The following is a 21,267-nucleotide window of genomic DNA, read 5'->3' on the forward strand; positions in this document are numbered from 1 at the left end:
AGGCTTTGGGGAGTTTGGGAGATTTCTCCATGGATGTTTTCCAGAAAAGCTCTGACAATTTCAGAGTGTTTCAAGATCTTCTCCCTCCCATTCTGAGTCCCTTGAAAGGACCAGGATGAAACTCTCTCACCTGCTGCTCCGCCTCCTTCTTGTCCTCTGCCCGGCTCAGGAGGAAACCTTCAGCCAGGGCCACCACCTGGGAAGTGGTCTCCGCCCCGCATTCCCTCACCCAGTTCTCCACCTCTGGTGGAAGGAGGGCCAGGAATTGCTCCAGGATCACCAGGTCCAAGATCTCATTCTTCGTGTGGCACTCTGGCTTCAGCCACTGACAGCAAAGTCGGTGAAGTTGGCTGCAAATCTCTCGGGGCCCTTTGGCTTCTTGGTAGTGGAAATGCCTGAAACGCTGGCGCTGCGCATCTGAGCTGAGGGCCTCCTCCTCGCCTGGAACCTTTCGGTCCCTTTCCCAGAACTCCCCACTGCTCCCTGCCTGGGTGATATAAGAGCCGCCTCCTGCTTCAGGGCCAGGTGAGTCTTCCTCCTTCATCCTCGATCTGTCTTCCAAGGAAGGCTCCAACCGGGCCCAAGAGACTCCCTCCCTCTTCTGTCCGCACGGGAGGTGCTACCAAGGCTGAAAAGGCAAGACATTCCCCGGTGACTGAATGATTATACTGTCAGGACAGGAAGATTTCCCCTGAGGAACAAGGCCAGATTAAGGTGATGGGGGGGTTGGTGCAATCCTGAAGACAGGACCCCCACATTCCCCCAAAGGAATGCACTAAATAAAGTACTGCAAAATGCATATTTGTACTATAAAGAGCTATATTTTTCTGCCTACCACCCAAATTAGAACAGCACCAAGGCTTTAACCAATCTTAACTTGGCATTTGCTACATGTTTTAGAAGTCCCACCTATGTTCAGTTGAGTTCACTCCCGGGTTAGTGTGCATGGGAGATTGATAGTTAATGAGTTATAGAATCATAGAATAGTAGAGTTGGAAGGGGCCTAGAAGGCCATCCAGTCCAACCCCCTGCTCAATGCAGGAATCCAAATCAAAACATTCCCCACAGATGGCTGTCCAGCTGCCTCTTGAAGGCCTCCAGTGAGCCCACTACCTCTCTAGGTCATTGGTTCCATGGTCGTATGGCTCTAACAGTTAGGAAGTTTTTCTGATGGCCAGTCGAAATCTGACTTCCTGTAACTTGAGCCCATTATTCCGTGGCCTGCACTCTGGGATGATCAAGAAGAGATCCCGGCCCTCCTCTGTGTGATAACCTTCCACGTACTTGAAGATCATTATCATATCTCCCCTCAGTCTTCTCTTCTGCAAGCCAAACATGCCCAGTTCTTTCAGTCTCTCCTCATAGGGCTTTGTTTCCAGTCCCCTGATCATCCTTGTTGCCCTCCTCGGAACAACAGGGCTGCCTATGTAGGGCTGCCCCTTGGTCTGGTGCAGAATGCTGGGGCTAGACTGGTGATGGGACCACGACACCAAGATGACCTTTGGAGAAGCTCCTTTATGGGACGGCCGTGGATTAAAGGCTTTAGTTTGGTTGAGGGTCAGAAGGTCACCCTCCGTCACCCTGGTATGTCCCCTCTGGGCACCCTCCCTCTCTTGGCCTTCCACTGAGCCCTCGTCCCTTCTTCACCCAAAGCCCCCAATGAGGAAAGGCCGTCGTTCAGTAACGGAGCATCTGCTTTGCATGCAGAAGGAAAAGGCCCCAGATTCAATCTCCAGATAGGGCTGGGGGAGGCTCCTGCCTGGAACTCTGCAGAGGCACTGCCAATCAGTGCAGACAATACTGAGATAGACTGACTCAATATAAGGGACTCGGTATGTAAGGGAGCTTCCTGTATTTATTATTATTATTAGATTTATATCCCGCCCTTCCTCCCAGCAGGAGCCCGGGGCGGCAAACAAAAGCACGAAAAACATTGAAGCATCATAAAAACAAACTTTAAAACATATTACAACATCTTCAAAAACGTTACTTAAAAAAAGCTATCAAAACATTTGTTGTTATGTGCCTTCAAGTCGATTACGACTTGTGGCGACCCTATGAATCAATGACCTCCAAGAGCATCTGTCATGAACCGCCCTGTTCAGATCTTGTAAGTTCAGGTCTGTGGCTTCCTTTATGGAATCGATCCATCTCTTGTTTGGCCTTCCTCTTTTTCTGCTCCCTTCTGTTTTTCCAAGCATTAGGTTAGCATCTGTTTCTGCCTAAGGCAGACTGTGATAACAGACATTTTCTAAGCTCAAATGACAAAAGCTTTATTTTGTTGGCTATTGCAATGATGGTTTCTGTTTCAAACTCTCTCGCCCCCACTCCCACCCTGCAGGTTTTCCCAACAGGCAAAAGAAATATATGTGTTGTTCCTTTTTGTCGCTTCTTCTAAATTTGGGTAGGCTGCAATCCTGTGCTCACTTACCTGGGAGTAAGCCCCATTGAACTTAATGCAATTCACTTCTGAAGAGGCATGTATGGGATTGCACTTATGTACTTCTAAAGTAATGTGATCGCCTCAAAAAGGACATTATGAGGGTGGAAAAGATTCAGAAAAGGGCAAACAAAATATTCAAGAGAGAGGAGACACTTACCAATGAGGAAAAGTTACATGTGGGGCCTTTTAGATGAGAAAAAATCTTTTCCAGCTCTTGTTGTTATGTGCCTTCAAGTCGATTACGACTTGTGGCGACCCTATGAATCAGTGACCTTCAACAGCATCTGTCATGAACCACCCTGTTCAGATCTTGTAAGTTCAGGTCTGTGGCTTCCTTTATGGAATCAATCCATCTCTTGTTTGGCCTTCCTCTTTTTCTACTCCCTTCTGTTTTCCCCAGCATTATTGTCTTCTCTAGTGAATCATGTCTTCAAGATTAAAAACATTTTTAAAAAGAAAGTTTAAGAACATATTAAAAAGCAATTCCAACACAGATGCAGACTGGGATAAGGTCTCAACTTAAAAGGCTTGTTGAAAGAGGAAGGTGTTCAATGGGTGCCGAAAAGATAACAGAGGTGGCGCCTGTTTAATATTTAAGGGGAGGGAATTCCACAGGGTAGGTGCCGCCACACTAAACGTCCGCTTCCTATGTTATGCAGAAGGGACTTTCTGATAAGATGGTATCTGCAGGAGGCCCTCACCTGCAGAGTGTGGTGATCGACTGGGTATATAAGGGGTAAGATGGTCTTTCAGGTATGCTGGTCTCAAGCTGTATAGTGCTTTGCACACCAAAACTAGAACCCTGAACTTGTATTTCTAACGACCATGTTCACCTTCAGCCTCGCTTACAGTCAAACTACCGAGAAATAGTTTTAAACGGCTGAAGAAATCTGAGCTTACCAGGAAGTTGCCTTGCACCGAGTCAGACCACTCATCTATTTTGCTTGCTATTATCTACTGTGACTAGCAGCGGCTCTCTCCAGAATTTCTGAAAGAAGCATTGTCCAGCTCTACGTGGAGACACCAGGGATTGAACCTGGGACCTTCTACATGCAAGGCAGGTGCTGTGTCACTGAGCTATGGCCCCTCCCCACTCAGAAGCCATATGTGCTTTCCTCGGCCTTCCCTTGAGGAACATTTGTTGGACAGATAGTCCGAAGCATATCTTGTTTGGGATTTTAATATTTGGGGGGGGGTCTCTGTTGTTTTATTGTTTTTTGCTTGTTTTTATTCCCTAAGCATGTTTTCTTTGCTATATTCTACTTTACCTAAAAATATTTTAAAGGCAAAAAACGAGTTAATTTTAATATTTACTGGAAAACATTTTTAAATTATTTACTGTAAAGCAAACCAGCATATCTTCCCTGCAGCTGAGATCTGGAAAACTGCTTCTGCACATGGAGGCTCTGTTCCTCTTACAGCAACTCACTTTGCACTCAGAGCACTCCTCTGCCCCAATCTTTTCCTAACTGGACCAGGCCCTTGTCTATCTCTTCCTCTCCCCTTCCTTTCTTCGCCCATATCTGCCAGAGAAAAACATGCCACATCCCCATCCAGCTGCGCTCCAAAATATTGTATTCACATATTCCTAATTATGGCTGTTCACATCCATGGTTTGTAACCTCCGTTTTTGGCCTGCAACCCTTTCACGCCATAACCCATTGCTTGAAATTACCTTTATTAAAAGCAGTTTGTCTCCTTACACGCAGCGACTCCTGCCTTTGATTAAGAAGGCGCCAATTCACAGTAGAGCTTTGTGTTCATTGTCAAAAAAGCCCCTTGCACGTGGTCGGGTCTTGCACGTCTGAAAGGGATCTCGTATATTGTCTGACAAAACCAGTGCCCGATTTTGGGAGGAGGCTGGGGGGAGGGGCTTTAATTCGAATCAAAGCCCAACAATCAAAGATTGCTTTTCACGGATCCACTCAGCACTGCAAACCTGCTTCAAACCCCCTCGCTCCACCCCACATATCAAAGGGGGAGGCTAGTTTTGCAGAGAGGATGATAGAAAGATGGTTCGCTGCTTTATGTGGGGGACCCTGGCCGAATCTGCAGCACAGTCCGCCACTCTATGGGTTGAAATGGGGTTAAGGCCCTAATAGGGGGCCACATCGGCTAACGATCCTCCTTTGTCTGGCATCAAAGGAGGGCATCTCCCCCCCCGAGTCTCCTAACCCCCTCCTCACTTGCCTGACTTGCAGTTCCTCCCCTACAGCCCTGGGACTCCAATTCACCCAAATTGGGGGGGGGGGCTCACCAGATTCCAGAAGGGGCCACCGAAGCAGCTCTTGAGGGAGGCGGGGGCCACTTTCCTCCAGGGAGGGACTTGGGTGGGAGCAGCTTTTGCTCCGGAGGACTCAGCCCCCTCCCCCAATTCCCTTCCTCTCTAGGAGCTGAGCTCATGTTAACTCTTCGCAGGCCACGCTGCAGGATCACCTCTCTCCATTCAGACAGGAGCTCCTCTCCACTGAGCGGTGAGGAGAGGGAAATGTTTCTGCAGATCCTGGGTGATTCACGACACTTCAGGTTCCCAAGCGACCAAAGAAGGGGGAACAAAGGCGCTCCCTGAAGTGGACTCTGCGTATGTGGGGGGGGGGGAGCTGTCGCTCGCCCCTCCCCACCTGCTGCTGCTCCTCCTCTTCCTCCCCCCATTCCCATTCAGGGTCTTTAGGTATTTCCAGATGGGGTCCTAGCTCCCCCCCACAAACTTTCCCACGCATCTTCTCTTTCAGTCCTGCCTGGCTCAGGCACCCCCACTCCTCCCTTTCCACCCCAAAGCCCAATGGGGGATTCCCACACTCCCCAAGAACAGCGGCGCTGGGGCATCACTTTCGTCCAGGGCAGAAACAAGGCAGGGAGGAACTTGGGGGGGGGCGCGAGAGGGGTGTCCTTACTCTGGAGACCAGATCCTCCCCGTCCAAGAATCCAGTTCAATTCAATTCCCTTCCCCTTAAAGGCGCCTCCCTGTCTTAGCTTTCCTCCTTTTTCGTTTTCCCCGTAGAATCTTCTGTTCCCTCTTTCCGCAGTAACTGCGTTTTGCCCGTCCCGCCGACTGAGAGCTCCACAGGCTGCGGACAGTCACTCACGAACCTCAGGGGTGTAGTTGTCCACACGGTGTCGTGGGTCTTAGACCCCTTTCTTTTGTGAGAGCAGGGTCCCCCTGCCTCCAGCATCCTACGAACCAATCCGCATGAAAGGTGTAGTGTGTTAGCCACTGAGAAGAGTCTTCTAACATGAAAGGGAAGAGCAGCACTCTCTCCCCATGAGATTCAGTGTTCCAACAGCGAGGGGAGAAAATAGCCATCCTAGCTAGTGACCTTTGAGGCAGAAAATTGTTGTTAGAATTTTTTACCTGCCCTTCACTGAGAGGTCCCAGGCAGGTTATAACAATTTAAAAACACTTTAAACAGTTTAAAACAACCTGAACAAAATGACAGAAAATAGTGTGGGTCCTAAAAATACATATGTCACATGTCAAAGGCCAGGGTAAAGAGGTGTGTCTTCAGCATTTGCTGACAGTTGTTCAATGAAGTTAACAGACACACCTTGCTGAGGAGGGAGTTCCACAGTTTAGGGGCTGCCACAGAGAAGGTCCTCTCCTGGGCCAGCCCCCCCCAGACTTCTGAGGGGGGCATAACTACCAAAAGGGCCCCCTGTGCTAATCTCAGCACCTGAGAGGCTCTGTAGGGAAGGAGGCCATCTCTCAGTGAGGACCTAAGTCATTTAAGGCTTTAAGCACTAACGTGAACGCCTTGAACTGGGCCCAGAAATGAACTGGCAGCCAATGGAGCTGTTTTGAAACAGGGTTATATGAGTTGTAAAAGGAACCACGGTCAATAATCTAGCTGCTGCAGTTTGGACCAGCTGAGGTTTCCGAGTCGTCTTCAAGGGCAGCCCCATGCAGAGTGCATTGTGATAATGCTGCAGGAGGAAAGGTGGAGCTTTTTGTGGGCAAGGGAAGGCTTTGCGGAGCTCACCTTTGAAGGGAGAGTCCAGAGAGGGGAGGGAGATGATTGGGCTCCTTCTGGGAGGAACAGCGGGATATAAATTAAATAATAAATAAATAAATAAAAGAGGAGGGAGAGACAGTTCAGGTAGAGCAGGGGTAAAGGATCTGCAGCCTTCCATATGTTCTTGGACTCCAGCTCCCATCAGCACCGGGCAGCATGGCCAATGATCAGGGATGATGGGAGTTGCCATCCAACGTCTGGAAGGCCACAGGTACCACGTCTCTGAAACAGAAGGAAGCAGTAAATCAACGTATAAAGGCTTCTTCACACCACGCACTGCTATCATCATCACATTTATATCCCCCCTTTCCTCCAAGGATCTCAAGGCGGTGTGCAAACACGGTTCTGATTTTATCCACACAACAACCCTGCGAGGTACGTTAAACTGAGAGACAGTGACTGGCCCAAGGTCACCCAATGAGCTTCATGGTTGAGCAGGAATTTGAACCCTGAGCTCCCAGATCCTAGTCCAACACTCTAACCACTATATCACAGAATTAACAGCTGCAAAACGTAGCAATAGAGAGCTGCCTCAATGACTTCCAAGTGGATCTAGACCAGGGATGGTTGGACTACAACCTCCTTCTAGGAGGGCGGGCGGGATATAAATTTAATAAATAAATAAACAAACATAACTACCACCATCCCTGACCATTGGCCATGCTGCCTGAGGGTGATGGGAGCCCAAAACCCTCTGGAGGGCCACAGGTTCCCCACCCCTGGTCTAGACAATTCAAGGAGGGGGTCCAGCAAGAGGGGCTAGTTGTGATGTCTAATGGAACCTCCATGATAAGAGGCAGTGTACCTCTGAATGCTTATTATGGAGGGGGGGGACAGCAGAGTGTTGCCTTCATGCCTCGCTTATGGGTTTCTGAGAAGCACCTGATTGGGCTCCTGGTAGGGATAAGATGCTAGACCATATGGATCTCCTGGATCTCATCCAGCCCTGCTCCTCTCCTTATGAGTTATGATAGCTGGAAGGGTCCCATCTGTGTAGTTCAGGACTGTGTGCTTTTGACCTGATTTGGACCACCCCAGAAGCATTGTGTGTTTTGCTGAAGGAGGCATGGAGTTTTTAGAACGTTGGTTCCCTGCATACAAATGGACAGCGGAGCCCACAACAGGGAGCTGGACAGGATGCCACTCTATTTTGGAGAATTTATTCTGACTTTATGAGGAAGATCGAACAATCTGCCATTCCTTACCATGGTAGTCAAATGTTGCCACCTGTTCCAAGCAAGCAAACAAACAAGAACTCCTAGAGTGGCTCACAAGTATCATTAATAAAGTCAGTCTCTGTTCTTAGGCTTAGAGTCTAAAAAACCCAACACAAAAGGAGAGGCTGTCAGGAGGGAAAAACAACCCAGGCGTTATTTCTTAATTATAGAATCTTTGTGATGCGCAGGTTCAAGGAGAGACAAAGTTGCTGCACTTCCAGCAGATCCGATGGAGATCTCACAGTCCCCCTTCTCCCCATGTCCTATAGCTACTGCTGTGGCACTTGAGAAAACAGCTCATCTGGTGGAAACTAAATAAGTTTCTGCTAAGACAGAGAAGTGAATTGGAGTGCATTAAAACCTATATGATAAATTCGGTCGGTGATCTGAAGATTCCTGTCCCTTTTTGCTAGCTGAGAATACCTATGGCAGGGATCTCCAGCCTTTGGGGGTCCTGTGAGCACATTGTGGAATCGAGAGAAACTGCTTGTGGAGAGTGTGGCCGATTATGAACTTCCTGCAGGGATGCTGGCCAGTCACAAAATGACAAGGAGGCAAAAGCTGGATTTAAAATAAATTTTAAAAACAGATCATGAATTTGCATGGCTTTTAAACAGGGATGCTCTCTCCTGTCCCAAATAATAAAATTAAAGCTAGCTTAGGTGTTTATAGACTGGTCAGTAAAAATCAAGGATCCTCCGTGGCGCAGAGTGGTAAGCGGCGGTAACACAGCCGAAGCTCTGCTCACGGCCGGAGTTCAATTCCAACAGAAGGAGGAAGCCGAATCTCCGGTAAAAGGGGTCGAGGTCCACTCAGCCTTCCATCCATACTTGGTCGGTAAAATGAGTACCCGGCATACGCTGGGGGGTAAAGAAAGGGCGGGGAAGGAACTGGCAATCCCACCCCATATATACGGTCTGCCTAGTAAATGTTGCAAGACGTCACCCTAAGAGTCGGAAACGACTCGCACTACAAGTGCGGGGACACCTTTACCTTTTACAGTAAAAATCACCAATGCAGTACTTGCCAGCAGCACCATGAAGCAAAAAAAAAAAAATCCATCTAAAGATACCAATTTTAATTAAATGGTTCTTTTACAGAATGGAAAAAACCTTCTGAATTCCAGGGGAACAATTCTGATTTGGCTGAATACAACTTTTAACCAAACACCATGGAAAAAGCTAAGAGTACGTGGCTGGGTGTGCACTTTCTGGAAGTGTGTGTGTGGGTGGAATGGCTTCTCTTCCTCTCTATTTCTGTGTATAGCAAGGGTGGAGAATTTCAGGCTTTGCAGACAAATGTGGATTTCAGGCTTCTCCATCTGGCCCTCGAGACTCTGCAGAGGCCACATCCCTTGCCAGCCCAGCAAGAGTTTTTGCCTGGCTGGAAGGTGTCTCTGAACTGTGATAATGCATCCTACTGCATGCCTGGGTGGACCACGAGTTTGTTCCTCTGATGTGTGTGGCTGGAATACAAGTCACTTCCATTGCCCCACCCACTTTTGCCTTTGGCCACACCCACCACTGGCATGCAGCCCCTGGGCGGTTACCCACAAGGAATGCAGAAATGCTCCAGCCCTTTCTTCCCGCATGCCTGTACAGGGAAGGGAATCATTCTCCATGGTACAACAAGGCATAGTAAAATATGGGACGAGAGCCATCAACCTCTTGAAGCTTGTGTTTTCCACGAGGCTGAATGACTGGTTGTGCAACACCAAACTAAGCAAAAAGGAATTATACCCCAACAGACAATTATGGAACAACAGGTTGGGATGAAACCTAATATCATATACACATAACTAGTGGAGGCTGGTCCATTAGGGCAAATGGGGCACTGCCCGCATTGCCCACCAATCTCAGTCTGACCCAGCCAGCACCCCATCCACCTGCCTTCTTATTTACATCCAGTCCTGGGGTACACCCGTGCCTGTCAGCTTCCTCCTCCTTAATCTCAGTGTTGCCCTTGTAGAGCTCAGCAGGGAGGAGGATGGGAACAAAACTAGAATTAGTTGGCTGTTCCTGTCATTGGCTCTGTTTCTACCTCCTGTTGGCCCCTCTGTCTTCTGAATAATTTAATGTACCAAGCTAGTATACTTACAGAGCAACTTCATCAGCGAAGGCCCCCATCAAAACGTTTGAGAAAGGGCAAATATTAGGCCCTAAACAGGAACCGAGCAGAATTATTAACATCAAGTCAGGTATGATTATTATTAACAACAGTCAGGTATGATGGTTGTTCCCCTGATATTTGATAGTAAAATCAGAGCTATAATTTGGAAACACTGGTATTTAATTAAAGACATACCTGGGTGCCAGCATGCAGATTTAGGCTGACACTATCAGATCAATCTAGATGGCAGGGAATTCAGGGGCAATTTCCCATGTGGGCACTGCAGTGTACGTGGTAATTGTTCTAGTGATTTCCCCCCCAAACCTGTGGATAATTCTAAATATTTCTATTGTGGTTTCTTTAGTTGAAACACTACAGGCAGTGGAGACTGCTCCATCAGGGCAAATGAGGCAGTTCGTCCTCAGGCAGCTTCCACCTGTTTGCCTTCTAACTTAACACATGCCTGTAGAATTTAGCAAGGAGGAGGGGCTCTACCATTCATTCGCTCTGGCTCCACTCATTGTTGGTCTCTCTGCCTTCCACCAACAATTGCAAGCACCTCTGGTTCAGCATTTTGTTCAACACAGACAAAAGTCAAATACTGCTGCGTGAAAAGGACTAAGACCCAAGAACCACAACTACATCAGAGATTACTACAGAGGGAACGATTCTGTATTTATATCCTAAAGACTGAGGCTGCGTACACAGCATACATTTAAAGCAGACCCGCCCCACAAGAGTGCTGGGAACTATAGTTTACACACACACAGAGGTACAATTTATTATTTATTAATTCTATTTCTATGCCGCCTTTTGGCCAAAAGGCCCTCAAAGTGCCTCACAAAAAAAATAAAAATAAACACAAATACAAAATTAACATAAAAAAAAAATACAGTGCACAGGAATTTAAAATTCCCAGCATCCATAACAAACTACAGTTCTCAGGATTCATTGGGGGGTGGAATTTGTTTTAAATGGTGTGTATGCAGCCTGAATCACCTTTGGGATTCAATGAGGAAGTGAAGTGGATGGTAATAAATTAAGGATCATTTAGATGGAATGTTTTGCCATTTCTATTTTTAAAAAATTGGACTGATTGTTTCTACATGGTTTTCCAACATCTGATATTCATGTAAAACTGTGGATATAGATACACATATGAAATTAGGACCACTGAAGAATCCAAAAATACTATCTCACTGATGCATCAGGTGATTTGGTCTGGCATTGGATGCCTCCATCTCAGGGCCCCACCCCATGTCCTCCACTCCTGGGAGGAAACTGAGAGTTAGCAGGCGCCTTGGTCCTTGCTTCTGCACTACATGCTGCTTTGTGGCCCTTCCTGCCTGACTGCTGGGACTTGGCAGCCTCTGCCCCGAGTAAAACAGACTGGTGCTGCCTCTTTAAGTGCAGGAGCATGCTGCTGGTACTGTAATGGGCTGCATCCCTCCCTCTGCTCATTACCCGCCTGCAGTAACGGCAGACAGCAGTGCTGGGATCCACTCCCATCTCAAAGTGATCCCACACAATGCTGTGTCGCTTCTGGGGTGAATCATACCGTCTGCCAGGAGAAGTGAGGGCATCAGAGAAGGTATCTGCTCCTGGCAGACTGCGCCTGCTGCTGCTGCTGTTCTCCACTGTTCTGGGCTGGAGTGACGCACTCCTGTCTAGGGGAAAGCAGCTTAACAGATCCTTCTCCTTGACCCAGCTGAGGACATCTGACACAGACATATCCCCAGTTAGGTCAATGTCCATCAGCGGGCTTGGTTCCCTCCCCTCTCCCACCAAAGGGGATGCCTCTGCCAGGTTGCTGACAATGCATACTGAATCATCAAACAATCCCCTAGCAGTCAAAGCAGGCTTGCTTCCACTACCAGCAGACTCAGAACAGGGAGGAAACTGCACGAGAGGCTTCTGCTCACCACCACCACCAGCATGACTAGCTGGACGGCAGACTAGCCTGACTGGGGGAGAGCCAGTCTCGCCAGCGGCGGTGATGCTGTGAATACTACCCACACCTCTATCTCGCACAGGCCTAGGAATAAGGCCACAACAGTCACAAGAGCTTTCCCCCCCCACCAAACATTTATGTGGTTTCCCCCCTGTGTGGATTTGTTGATGAGAAATGAGACTTCTCTTCTCCCTGAAACTTTTTCCACACTCCAAGCATTTATGTGGTTTCTCCCCGGTGTGAATTCGTTGATGAGTGGTGAGATTTGTCTTGCGACGGAAGGTCTTGCCACATTCCAAGCATTTATGTGGTTTCTCTCCTGTGTGAACTAGTTGATGAGAGGTGAGACTTCCCTTCTCTATGAAGCTCTTTCCACACTCCAAGCATTTATGCAGTTTCTCACCAGTGTGAATTCTTTGATGAGTAGTGAGACTTCCCTTCTCAGAGAAACATTTTCCACAGTCCAAGCATTTGTGTGGTTTCTCCCCCGTGTGAATTCTTTGATGAGAAATGAGACTTTTTTTCTCCGTAAAGCTCTTTCCACACTCCGAGCATTTATGTGGTTTTTCCCCAGTGTGAATTCTTTGATGAGTAGTGAGATTTGTCTTGCGACAGAAGCTTTTTCCGCACTTCAAGCACTTATACGGTTTCTCCCCTGTGTGAATTCTTTGATGACTAGTGAGATCGGTTTTCTGAGAGAAGCTCCTTCCACATTGCAAGCATTGATGCGGCTTCTCCCCTGTGTGAATTCTTTGATGAGTAGCGAGATTTCTCTTCTCTGCAAAGCTCTTTCCACATTCCAAACATTTATGCGGTTTCTCCCCAGTATGAATTCTTTGATGAGTAGTGAGATGTGTCTTCTGACCAAAGCTCTTTCCACATTCCAAACATTTATGTGGCTTCTCCCCTGTGTGAATTCTTTGATGAATAGTCAGAGTTGTCTTGCGACAGAAGGTCTTTTCACACTGCAAACACTTATATGGTTTCTCCCCTGTGTGAATTCTTTGATGAATGGTGAGATCTCTTTTCTGACAGAAGCCCTTTCCGCATTGAAAGCATTTATGTGGTTTCTCCCCTGTGTGGAATCTTTGATGGAAAGTAAGGTAAGCCCTCTGAATGAAGCTCTTTCCACACTCAAAGCATTTATGTGGTTTCCCCCCTGTGTGAATTCTTTGATGACTAGTGAGATTTATCTTCTGACAGAAGCTCTTTCCACATTCACAACATTTATATGGTTTCTTCCCTGAATGAATCCTTTGATGAGTAACAAGGGCAGAACTGTGGCGAAAGGTCTTTCCACATTCCAAGCATTTATACGGCTTCTCCCCTGTATGGATCCTTTGATGAATAATAAGGGCAGAACTGTGACGAAAGCTCTTTTCACATTCGAAACATTTATACAGTTTTTCTTTTGTGTGAATTCTTTGATGAGTAACTAGACTTATCTTCTGACAGAAACTCTTTCCACACTCCAAGCACTTATGCGGTTTCTCACCTGTGTGAATTCTTTGATGAGAAATAAGACTTGTCTTCTGCATGAAGCTCTTTCCACACTCGAAGCATTTATGCGGGCTCTCTCTCATGTGATTTTTTTTATGGGTGGCAAGATTTGTCTTCTGACAGAAGCTCTTTCCACATTCCAAGCATTTATATGGTTTCTCCCCTGTATGAATCCTTTGATGAGTAATAAGGGTAGAACTTTGACAGAAGCTTTTTCCACACTCCAAGCATTTGTATGGCTTCTCTCCGGTATGGATTTTGTAATGGATTTTAAAACAATTCTCCTCCATGACTTCTTTATACAGTGCTCTCTGGTCAGGATTCAGCAGAGCCCATTCCTCTTCGGTGAAATTCACAGAAAACTCCTCAAAGGACCCTGGACCCTGAAAGGAAGATAAATAGTTGTCTCTTTATAGATAAGGTACTCAACTACCAAACTCCACAAGACTCATCAAGGAAAGATGACTATTATCCTGCAGATATTAAACCTTCTGAAGTGCTATTAACAGCCTCCTAGTAGGCATATTTGACAGAAAGTAAGTGAAGGAGAGGAATTTGTTCAGGCCCAGGGAGGTGAGCAGAAGACAGAGGCATCCAAGCTGTCCCCAACAACTCTCTCCCCACTGATCAGTCCCCCTACCTGACCCAGTTCCACAGTAGCTGCTTCCCCTCTGTCACAAAGAAGAAATGGCTGAGGAGGTCCTGCTGACATCATGCTGTTCCCTGTGAGAGACAAAGATAAGTGGGAAGCCCATAGTACTGGTTTAAATCCTCAAGTATTGAAAGTAAATTCATTTCTGTGTTGTGAAAAGGACTTCAGTATCTGGTTATGAAACAGGAAAACATGGCCTCCAGACATATCTCCTTTAACCCCAATTATATAGCATCCCTTATTCTACCATCAGGATAAACAAAAGCAATTTGAAGAGTGGGAGAAGAAGGGGCAATATAATTCGAAACATGCATGTATCAATACAAGGTTGAAAACTGGGCAGCAAATTAAACAGCAACTTATGGAGGTTAAGCACTTTTGGCTTAACATATGTCAAGTGCTCCACTTTGGGGGGGGGGGAAACCATTATAAAAACATGAGCCACTAGGCCCTTCACAGATATTAAATCACTAATTGAGAACCATGGCTCCTGTAGTAAAGGGCTAGTATCAGCAATTTTTAAATTGATGGAAAAAAACAAATACATTACAGGACTAAAAGCATGCTGGGAGGCTGATCTGAAATGTAAACCTCAAGATAAAGACTGGAATATGGTGCACCACAGTAGATCTTTCAAATCAGCCAGAATAAAGGAAAATACACTGAAAGTGTATCATAGATGATACGCCACCAAAATGAGACATGATATATGGCACAATAAGTCCTAGATGTTGGAGGAAAGACTGCGAAGAAATGGGAACCTTTGTCCACATGTGGTGGAAATGTGGGCACATGCTGTGGTTTTGGAGCAAAGTTTCCATGGATAGTAGGAAAATAATAGGCAGACTTTTGGCTCAAAGACCAACATTAGCTTTATTAAATATATATGATGGCAAACACATTGGAATACTGTATAAGAAATATCCTTCCTTCTCGTAGCATCTTGCTTGGTAATTGTAAAAAAACTGGAAATCTGAGGAAGGGGGTAACCTAAATGAATGGCATAACATCGCTTGGCACCCACAGTTACTTGAAAAGCTGACTAAATGAGTCATACCAATGAGAAATGTAAACAAAGAAGATGACTTTGCTGCCCATTGGTGTGGGTTTATAAGACCTGATGCGCAGGACCTGATGACAGGACACCACAGACACACAGTGAATTATGGAAAGCCCAGTTACGATGAAATGGCAATTGACACTAAACAGGTTACATAGAATAATTTTTCTAACAGCAGAAAACGTAGGCACTCTACATTGTTTCCCTTGACTATTATTGTTTTGATTTTATTGTTCATATTTTACTTGTTGTGTTATATAAAAGGGCTATTGAGAAGTATTTTCCCCCTAACCCAAGATTCAGGAGGCCATAATGGCATGCCAAGGATTTCTTTCATAATAAAAAGAGGGAGATCGATCTAATCTTTACCCAGTGAGGTAGCATGTCCGTCACTCTCCTTTCCATCCCGCCTATGCAGGGGACGCTCTCTGGCATCCAACAAAGGCTTCTGTAACTCCAGGGAATCAGTGGCAGCTTCTGTAAACAAACCCTTGACCTGAAACAGCAACGAGGATATCCAAAAAAATGAATGGGGTGCAGGATTACAAAAGGCACGATAGTGGCATAAGGCCTTGGGGAGTATGGGGCAGTCCTCTGTGAACGATTTCCATAAAAGAGTTGACAATTATAGAGTGCTTCAAGATCTGCCCCCTCACATCCTGAGTCCACTGAAAGGATCAAGATGAAACTTTTTCTCACCTGCTGCTCTGCCTGCTTCTTGTCCTCTGCTCGACTCAGGAGGAAGCCTTCAGCCAGGGCCACCGCCTGGGAACTGGTCTCCGCTCCACATTCCCTCACCCAACTCTCAATTTCTTGTGGAAGGATGATCAGGAACTGCTCCAGGATCACTAGGTCCAAGATCTCATTTTTGGTATGTTGATCTGGCTTCAGCCACTGAAAGCAGAGATTATGGAGTCGGTTGCAAACCTCTCGGGGCCCTTTGGCCTCCTGGTAGCAGAACTGCCTGAAACACTGGCTGAGGGTGTCCTTCGTAACCAGAATCTTCTGCTTCCTTTCCCAGAATTCCCCACTACTCCCCACCTGGATGATATACGGACTTCTTCCTGCTTCGGGGCCATCTGAGTCTTGGTCTTCCATCTTTGATCTGTTCTCCAAGGAAGCCTCAACAAGACTTCTGCCAAATGCTGTTGAAGTTGGAGGTGCTATCAACTCCTGCAAAGACAAAGCATTGGTGGATGAGTGAATTATTACACTTTCAGGAGAGGAAGACTTTCTCTGAGGAAATGCAGATGAGTCTGGATGGCATCCAGATCATCCCTCAAAGGAAAGGCAGCTGAATGCTAAGACACAAAGCAAAATGGAAGATTTGTTTGGGAGTTTCCTTTGTGTGAGGTCCATGGATTAAAGCCTTCAGTCTGATTGAAAATCAGAAGGAGCAACATCCCTCCCTGCAACTCATGGCAGAGTAAGAAGAGCCTGGCTCCAAAGGCCTGTCTAGTGCAGCATCCTGTTCTCACAGCGGCCAACCAGATGACCCAACAGTATGTCCAAAAGCAGGACTTGAGCACAACAGCAACTCTCCCCACTTGTGATGTCCAGCAGCTGGTATTCAGAGGCAATCCTCAGCTAGACAAACAGATGGTTTGATTCAGCCTAGTCAGTGTAGTGTAGTGGTTCAGGTGATGGACTACAACCTGGGAGACCAGGGTTCAAATCCCCACACAGCCATGAAGCTCACTGGGTGACCTTGGGCCAGTCACTGCCTCTCAGCCTCAGAGAAAGGCAATGGTAAACCACCTCCGAATACCGGTTACCATGAAAACCCTATTATAGGGTTGCCATAAGTCAGGATTGACTTGAAGGCAGTCCATTTCATTTTTTCAAGGCAGCTTCCTATGTCCTAAACCAGTCTTCTCTGTGGAAGTTGTAGCCCGCAAAAGCCCTACTGGATCATGCCAATGAGATATCCAGTTCAGTATCCGTGTTCTCACAGTGGCCAACCAGACGCCGCAATGGGAAGTCTGCAAGCAGAACAATGAGTCCACAACCCCCCTTGCAAGTTTGTGATTCCCGGCAACCGGTATTCAGAGGTATTTAGTCACTAGTGCTGGAGATAAAACAGATGTAATCCCTAGAAACCTTTGATGGCATTACCATTCACAAATCTGTGTAATTGCGATTTAGAATTGGCCAATTTGGTTGCCATCACTTCATGTTGTGCATGTAAATGCCACAGTTTTAACGATGTGCCATGTCAGGAAGTACTTCTTGAAGCCTGTCCTGAGCCTCCCCCCCCCCCTTCAGGTTCATTGGATAGCCCCAGGTTTCAGGATTATGAGAGAGGGAGACTTCTCTATCCACTTCCTCCACGTTATGCACAATTTTACACATCTCTATAATGCCCCCCTTGCCTTGGCTTCCCTCTAAAATAAACAGCCCCAAAGTAAGACCCCAAACTAAACTGTCTTGAAGTTTAACTTAAGTTCAACCTGCCACTCAACTGAAGAAATGCTAGGCAATTAATTTTCAACTTTGTAGAAAGTTTATTCACCTACTGAACTCACTTATGCAGGAAACCCACCTTTCCGGCTAAGCCATCACCTTTATTTTGCTTTTAGGCAAAATTTTAACTGTTTACTATACAAACAAAGTAACACTGCTTTGCAGGGTCTAATATCCAGTACACTTCGCCAACACGTGGAGGTTTCACTCCTCTGACAACTGAGAGCTCCTTTGCTGGGGAACAGGTCAAAAATTCCCCAGGGGCTGCCCCCTGCCCCCAGCAGAGATTGGCCGTTCCTTCCGAGGATCCCACAGGCTCTGCACCCGAGTCAGGACCTAGGATCCAGCAGCTCTGCTCTGCGGAGGCATTTGCTCCCTACTATTATAATTGTGTAAGTGTATATCCCGCCCTCCCCTCCTCCAGAGAGCCCCCACTCCCTTTCCACCTTCTTGCGCCCACTTTCTAAGGCGTCCACGTCCTGCTCGAGGAGTCTGCCCCTCCGATCAGGGCTCGGCCCCGCGCAAAGATGCGCCAGATGGGGCGAGCCGGTGTCCGATCAGTGGGGCCCACCGCCTTCCCAATCAGACTCCCGTCCCCAGGCAGCCTCCCCTGCGGCTCTGGGACTGCCTTTGCACCCCACCGCGCAACGGGGAGCTCACCGGATCCCGGGAGGGAAGCACCAGGCAAGCGGCTCTGGAGGACCCAGCCTCCCTCCTCCCCCCTCCCCAAATTGCTTTCCACTCTAGGAATTTACTTCATTCTCCTAAACCCGTTCACTGCCAAGCGCCCTCTGCCTGGCTGCCTTTCTTAAAGACACACGCATTACAACGCGCAGGGTGCGCCTTTCGCCTGAGGACGATCGTGTTTTGCATTCTCCCGCCCCCCTCCTTTTCCGTCAGGCCTACTCTCCTCCAGATTATGTATTTATAAAAGTATTTACACACCAGCATTTCGCATCAGGGCAGTGTACAACAACAGAAATGCAATCCGGGATAAAACTCCCTAAAAAACAGCGCAAAAATCATCATTAAAACGACCGGCTACTTGTGCTCCATTCAGGTGCACCTATGCTGAGACTGAAAAGTTGCAGAGAAGATGAGCGAGACCACTGCGTAAGGACGCGTCACCGTTATTGTTAACTATTATAATTATAAATTGTTATTACTTTTTACTATTAAGTGAGCCAGTGTGGCGTAGTGCTTAAGGTGTTGGACTATGACCTGGGAGACCAGGGTTTGAATCCCCACACAGCCTTGATGCTCACTGGGTGACCCTGGGCCAGTCACTGCCTCTCAGCCTCAGAGGCAATGGCAAACCTTCTTTGAATACCGCTTACCATAAGAACCCTATTCATAGGGTCACCTAAGTTAGAATCGACTTGAAGGCAGTCCATTTCATTACTGTTAAGTGGGATATTTAATGCTACAAACTAAACCAGAACTATCATTAGAAGCTAAAATCATAGCTTGGATACATAATGAGAAGGCATGATTCACTAGAAAAGACAATAATGCTGGAAAAAACAGCAGGGAGTAGAAAAAGAGGAAGGCCAAACAAGAGATGGATTGATTCCATAAAGGAAGCTGCAGACCTGAACTTACAAGATCTGAACAGGGTGGCTCACAACAGATGCTGTTGGAGGTAGCTGATGCATAGGGTCGCCATAAGTCGTAGTTGAAGGCACATAACAACAGTAACAAGGGGGGGTCAAGAGGGAGGGTGCCTGCAGAATCCCTGATGAGAGTCTTCCACAGCAGGGGGCCAGCAGTGTAGTGGCAAATTCAGAAGTGCCACTGGGTGCCTTTATGGTAGTCACCTTCTAAGATTATAAGAATAATCTGGCCAGGTTTGGCTCCTGCTATCTGTTCCTCTATCGCTGTCACTAAGTCGAGAGGAAGGGTGGCTGCGGAATCTCTTCCTGGGGAGGCTTCCACAGCAGGGGATCCTCCAACACTCAAATGAAAAGGAGAACATCAGCTATTCTCTGGGAAGACATTCTCCCGTATGCTTTGTGAAAATTAAGTACAACTAGCAAAGAGCAAACTGTTATTGTTGTTATTGTTTGTCTATCATCTATAAAGCACCTGGAGGGTACCAAAGAACGCAAACAAAAGATGCTTTTGGAGAGACCTAAGACAACAGACTGGAGACAAACAAAAGCTCAATTGCAACATTTCAACTGTCTTTCCATTTTGTAAGATACAGACTGACCCGATAATTGAATATTGGTCTTGGCTTCTTAATGGCACAGATGTATTCAATTTTGCAGTATGGGTGGGATTTTTTTACATTTTTCTCAAAAATAAATGAATTATTAAGCTACAGAGATTCTTAATGCAGAAACAGTTAAGTGAGGAAATCCACCATCTCATTTCACATCCCGTTGATTAACTGGCAGTTGTTCACTATCTGATGATTCCCAAGCCTCCACTCCAGGGATCGCATGTAGGAGCGGTGAGTGATGAGAAGGAAAAGGGCCTTTTTAGTTGTGGCTCTCCATTTGTGAAGGCGCTCCCCAGCAGTAGGGTAGTGGCAACTTCAGAAGAGCAGGGTCCCTACATTTTAATCACAGCCATGCCCCCACCCACCTTTTTTTTTTTTGCTGTGGGGTTGATAATGAGATCCTTGTTAATGCCTCGGAGCCAAGGGCAAGGTCCTTGAACGAGTGGTTGCGGGCCAGCTCCAGACACTCTTGGATGAGACCGAATATCTGGATCCATTTCAGTCGGGTTTCAGGCCTGGTTTTGGCACGGAAACAGCCTTGGTCGCCCTGTATGATGACCTCTGTCGGGAGAGAGACAGAGGGAGTGTGACTCTGTTGATTCTCCTTGATCTCTCACAGGCTTTCGATACCATCAACGATGGTATCCTTCTGGGGAGACTGGCTGAGTTGGGAGTGGGAGGGACTGCATGGCGGTGGTTTTGCTCCTACTTGGTGGGTCGCCTCCAGAAGGTGGTGCTTGGGGAACATTGCTCGGCACCCTGGACTCTCCAGTATGGGGTTCCGCAGGGGTCAGTTCTGTCCCCCATGCTGTTCAACATCTACATGAAACCGTTGGGTGTGGTCATCTGGAGCTTTGGAGTGCGTTGCCATCAGTACACTGATGACACACAGCTCTATTTCTCCTTTTCATCTTCTTCAGGTGAGGCTGTCAATGTGCTGAACCGGTGCCTGGCTGCAACAATGGGCTGGATGAGGGCTAATAAACTGAGGCTCAATCCAGACAAGACTGAGATGCTGCTAGTGGGTGGTTCTTCTGACCGGATGGTGGATGTCCAACCTGTCCTGGATGGGGTTGCACTCCCCCTGAAGGAGCAGGTTCATAGCTTGGGGGTTCTCCTAGAATCATCTGTCACTTGAGACTCAGGTAGCCTCAGTGGCACAGAGTGCCTTCTACCAACTTCGGTTGGTGGCCCAACTACGTCCCTATCTGGACAGGGATAACCTGGCTTCAGTTGTCCATGCTCTGGTAACCTCTAAATTAGATTACTGCAATGAACTCTATGTGGGGCTGCCTTTGAAGATGGTTTGGAAACTGCAGCTTGTGCAAAATGCAGCGGCCAGATTGGTAACAGGGACCAGACGGTCTGAACATATAAAACCGATTCTAGCCCGCTTGCACTGGCTGCCTTTATGTTTCCGAGCTTGATTCAAGGTGCTGGTATTGACCTATAAAGCCTTACACTGCTTGGGACCACAATACCTGATGGAACGCCTCTCCCGATACCAACGCACCCATACACTACGTTCAAGATCAAAGGCCCTCCTCCGGGTGCCTACTCTGAGGGAAGCTCAGAGAATGGCAACAAGGGAGAGGGCCTTCTCAGTGGTGGCCCCCAAATTATGGAATGATCTCTCTG

At 47.1% G+C, this 21,267-nt stretch overlaps 1 protein-coding gene across 4 annotated transcripts in view; it reads right to left on the bottom strand.

Moving 5' to 3' along the window:
• The window catches only part of LOC133381530 (zinc finger protein 665-like), a 62,039-nt gene extending 43,917 nt beyond the window's left edge, over positions 1–18,122 (bottom strand). The window contains exons 1-6 of one of the 4 annotated variants that reach the window (XM_061620729.1): positions 18,066–18,122; positions 15,984–16,115; positions 15,642–15,836; positions 15,312–15,438; positions 13,871–13,953; positions 8,765–13,613 (exon numbers count right to left, since the gene is read on the bottom strand). In XM_061620729.1, coding sequence (XP_061476713.1) covers positions 11,022–13,613; positions 13,871–13,953; positions 15,312–15,438; positions 15,642–15,836; positions 15,984–16,040 — 3,054 coding nt within the window. In that variant the 5' untranslated portion in view covers positions 16,041–16,115; positions 18,066–18,122 and the 3' untranslated portion in view covers positions 8,765–11,021. Of the gene's footprint in view, positions 13,614–13,870; positions 13,954–15,311; positions 15,439–15,641; positions 16,116–17,851; positions 18,023–18,065 lie in introns of those variants that run through there. The other 3 variants (XM_061620727.1, XM_061620728.1, XM_061620730.1) reach the window with 3 other exon arrangements.
• Positions 18,123–21,267: the final 3,145 nt, after the last annotated feature.

This window comes from Rhineura floridana, chromosome 3 (genome assembly GCF_030035675.1).
Source record: "Rhineura floridana isolate rRhiFlo1 chromosome 3, rRhiFlo1.hap2, whole genome shotgun sequence".
NCBI classification, from domain to species: Eukaryota; Metazoa; Chordata; class Lepidosauria; order Squamata; family Rhineuridae; genus Rhineura; species Rhineura floridana.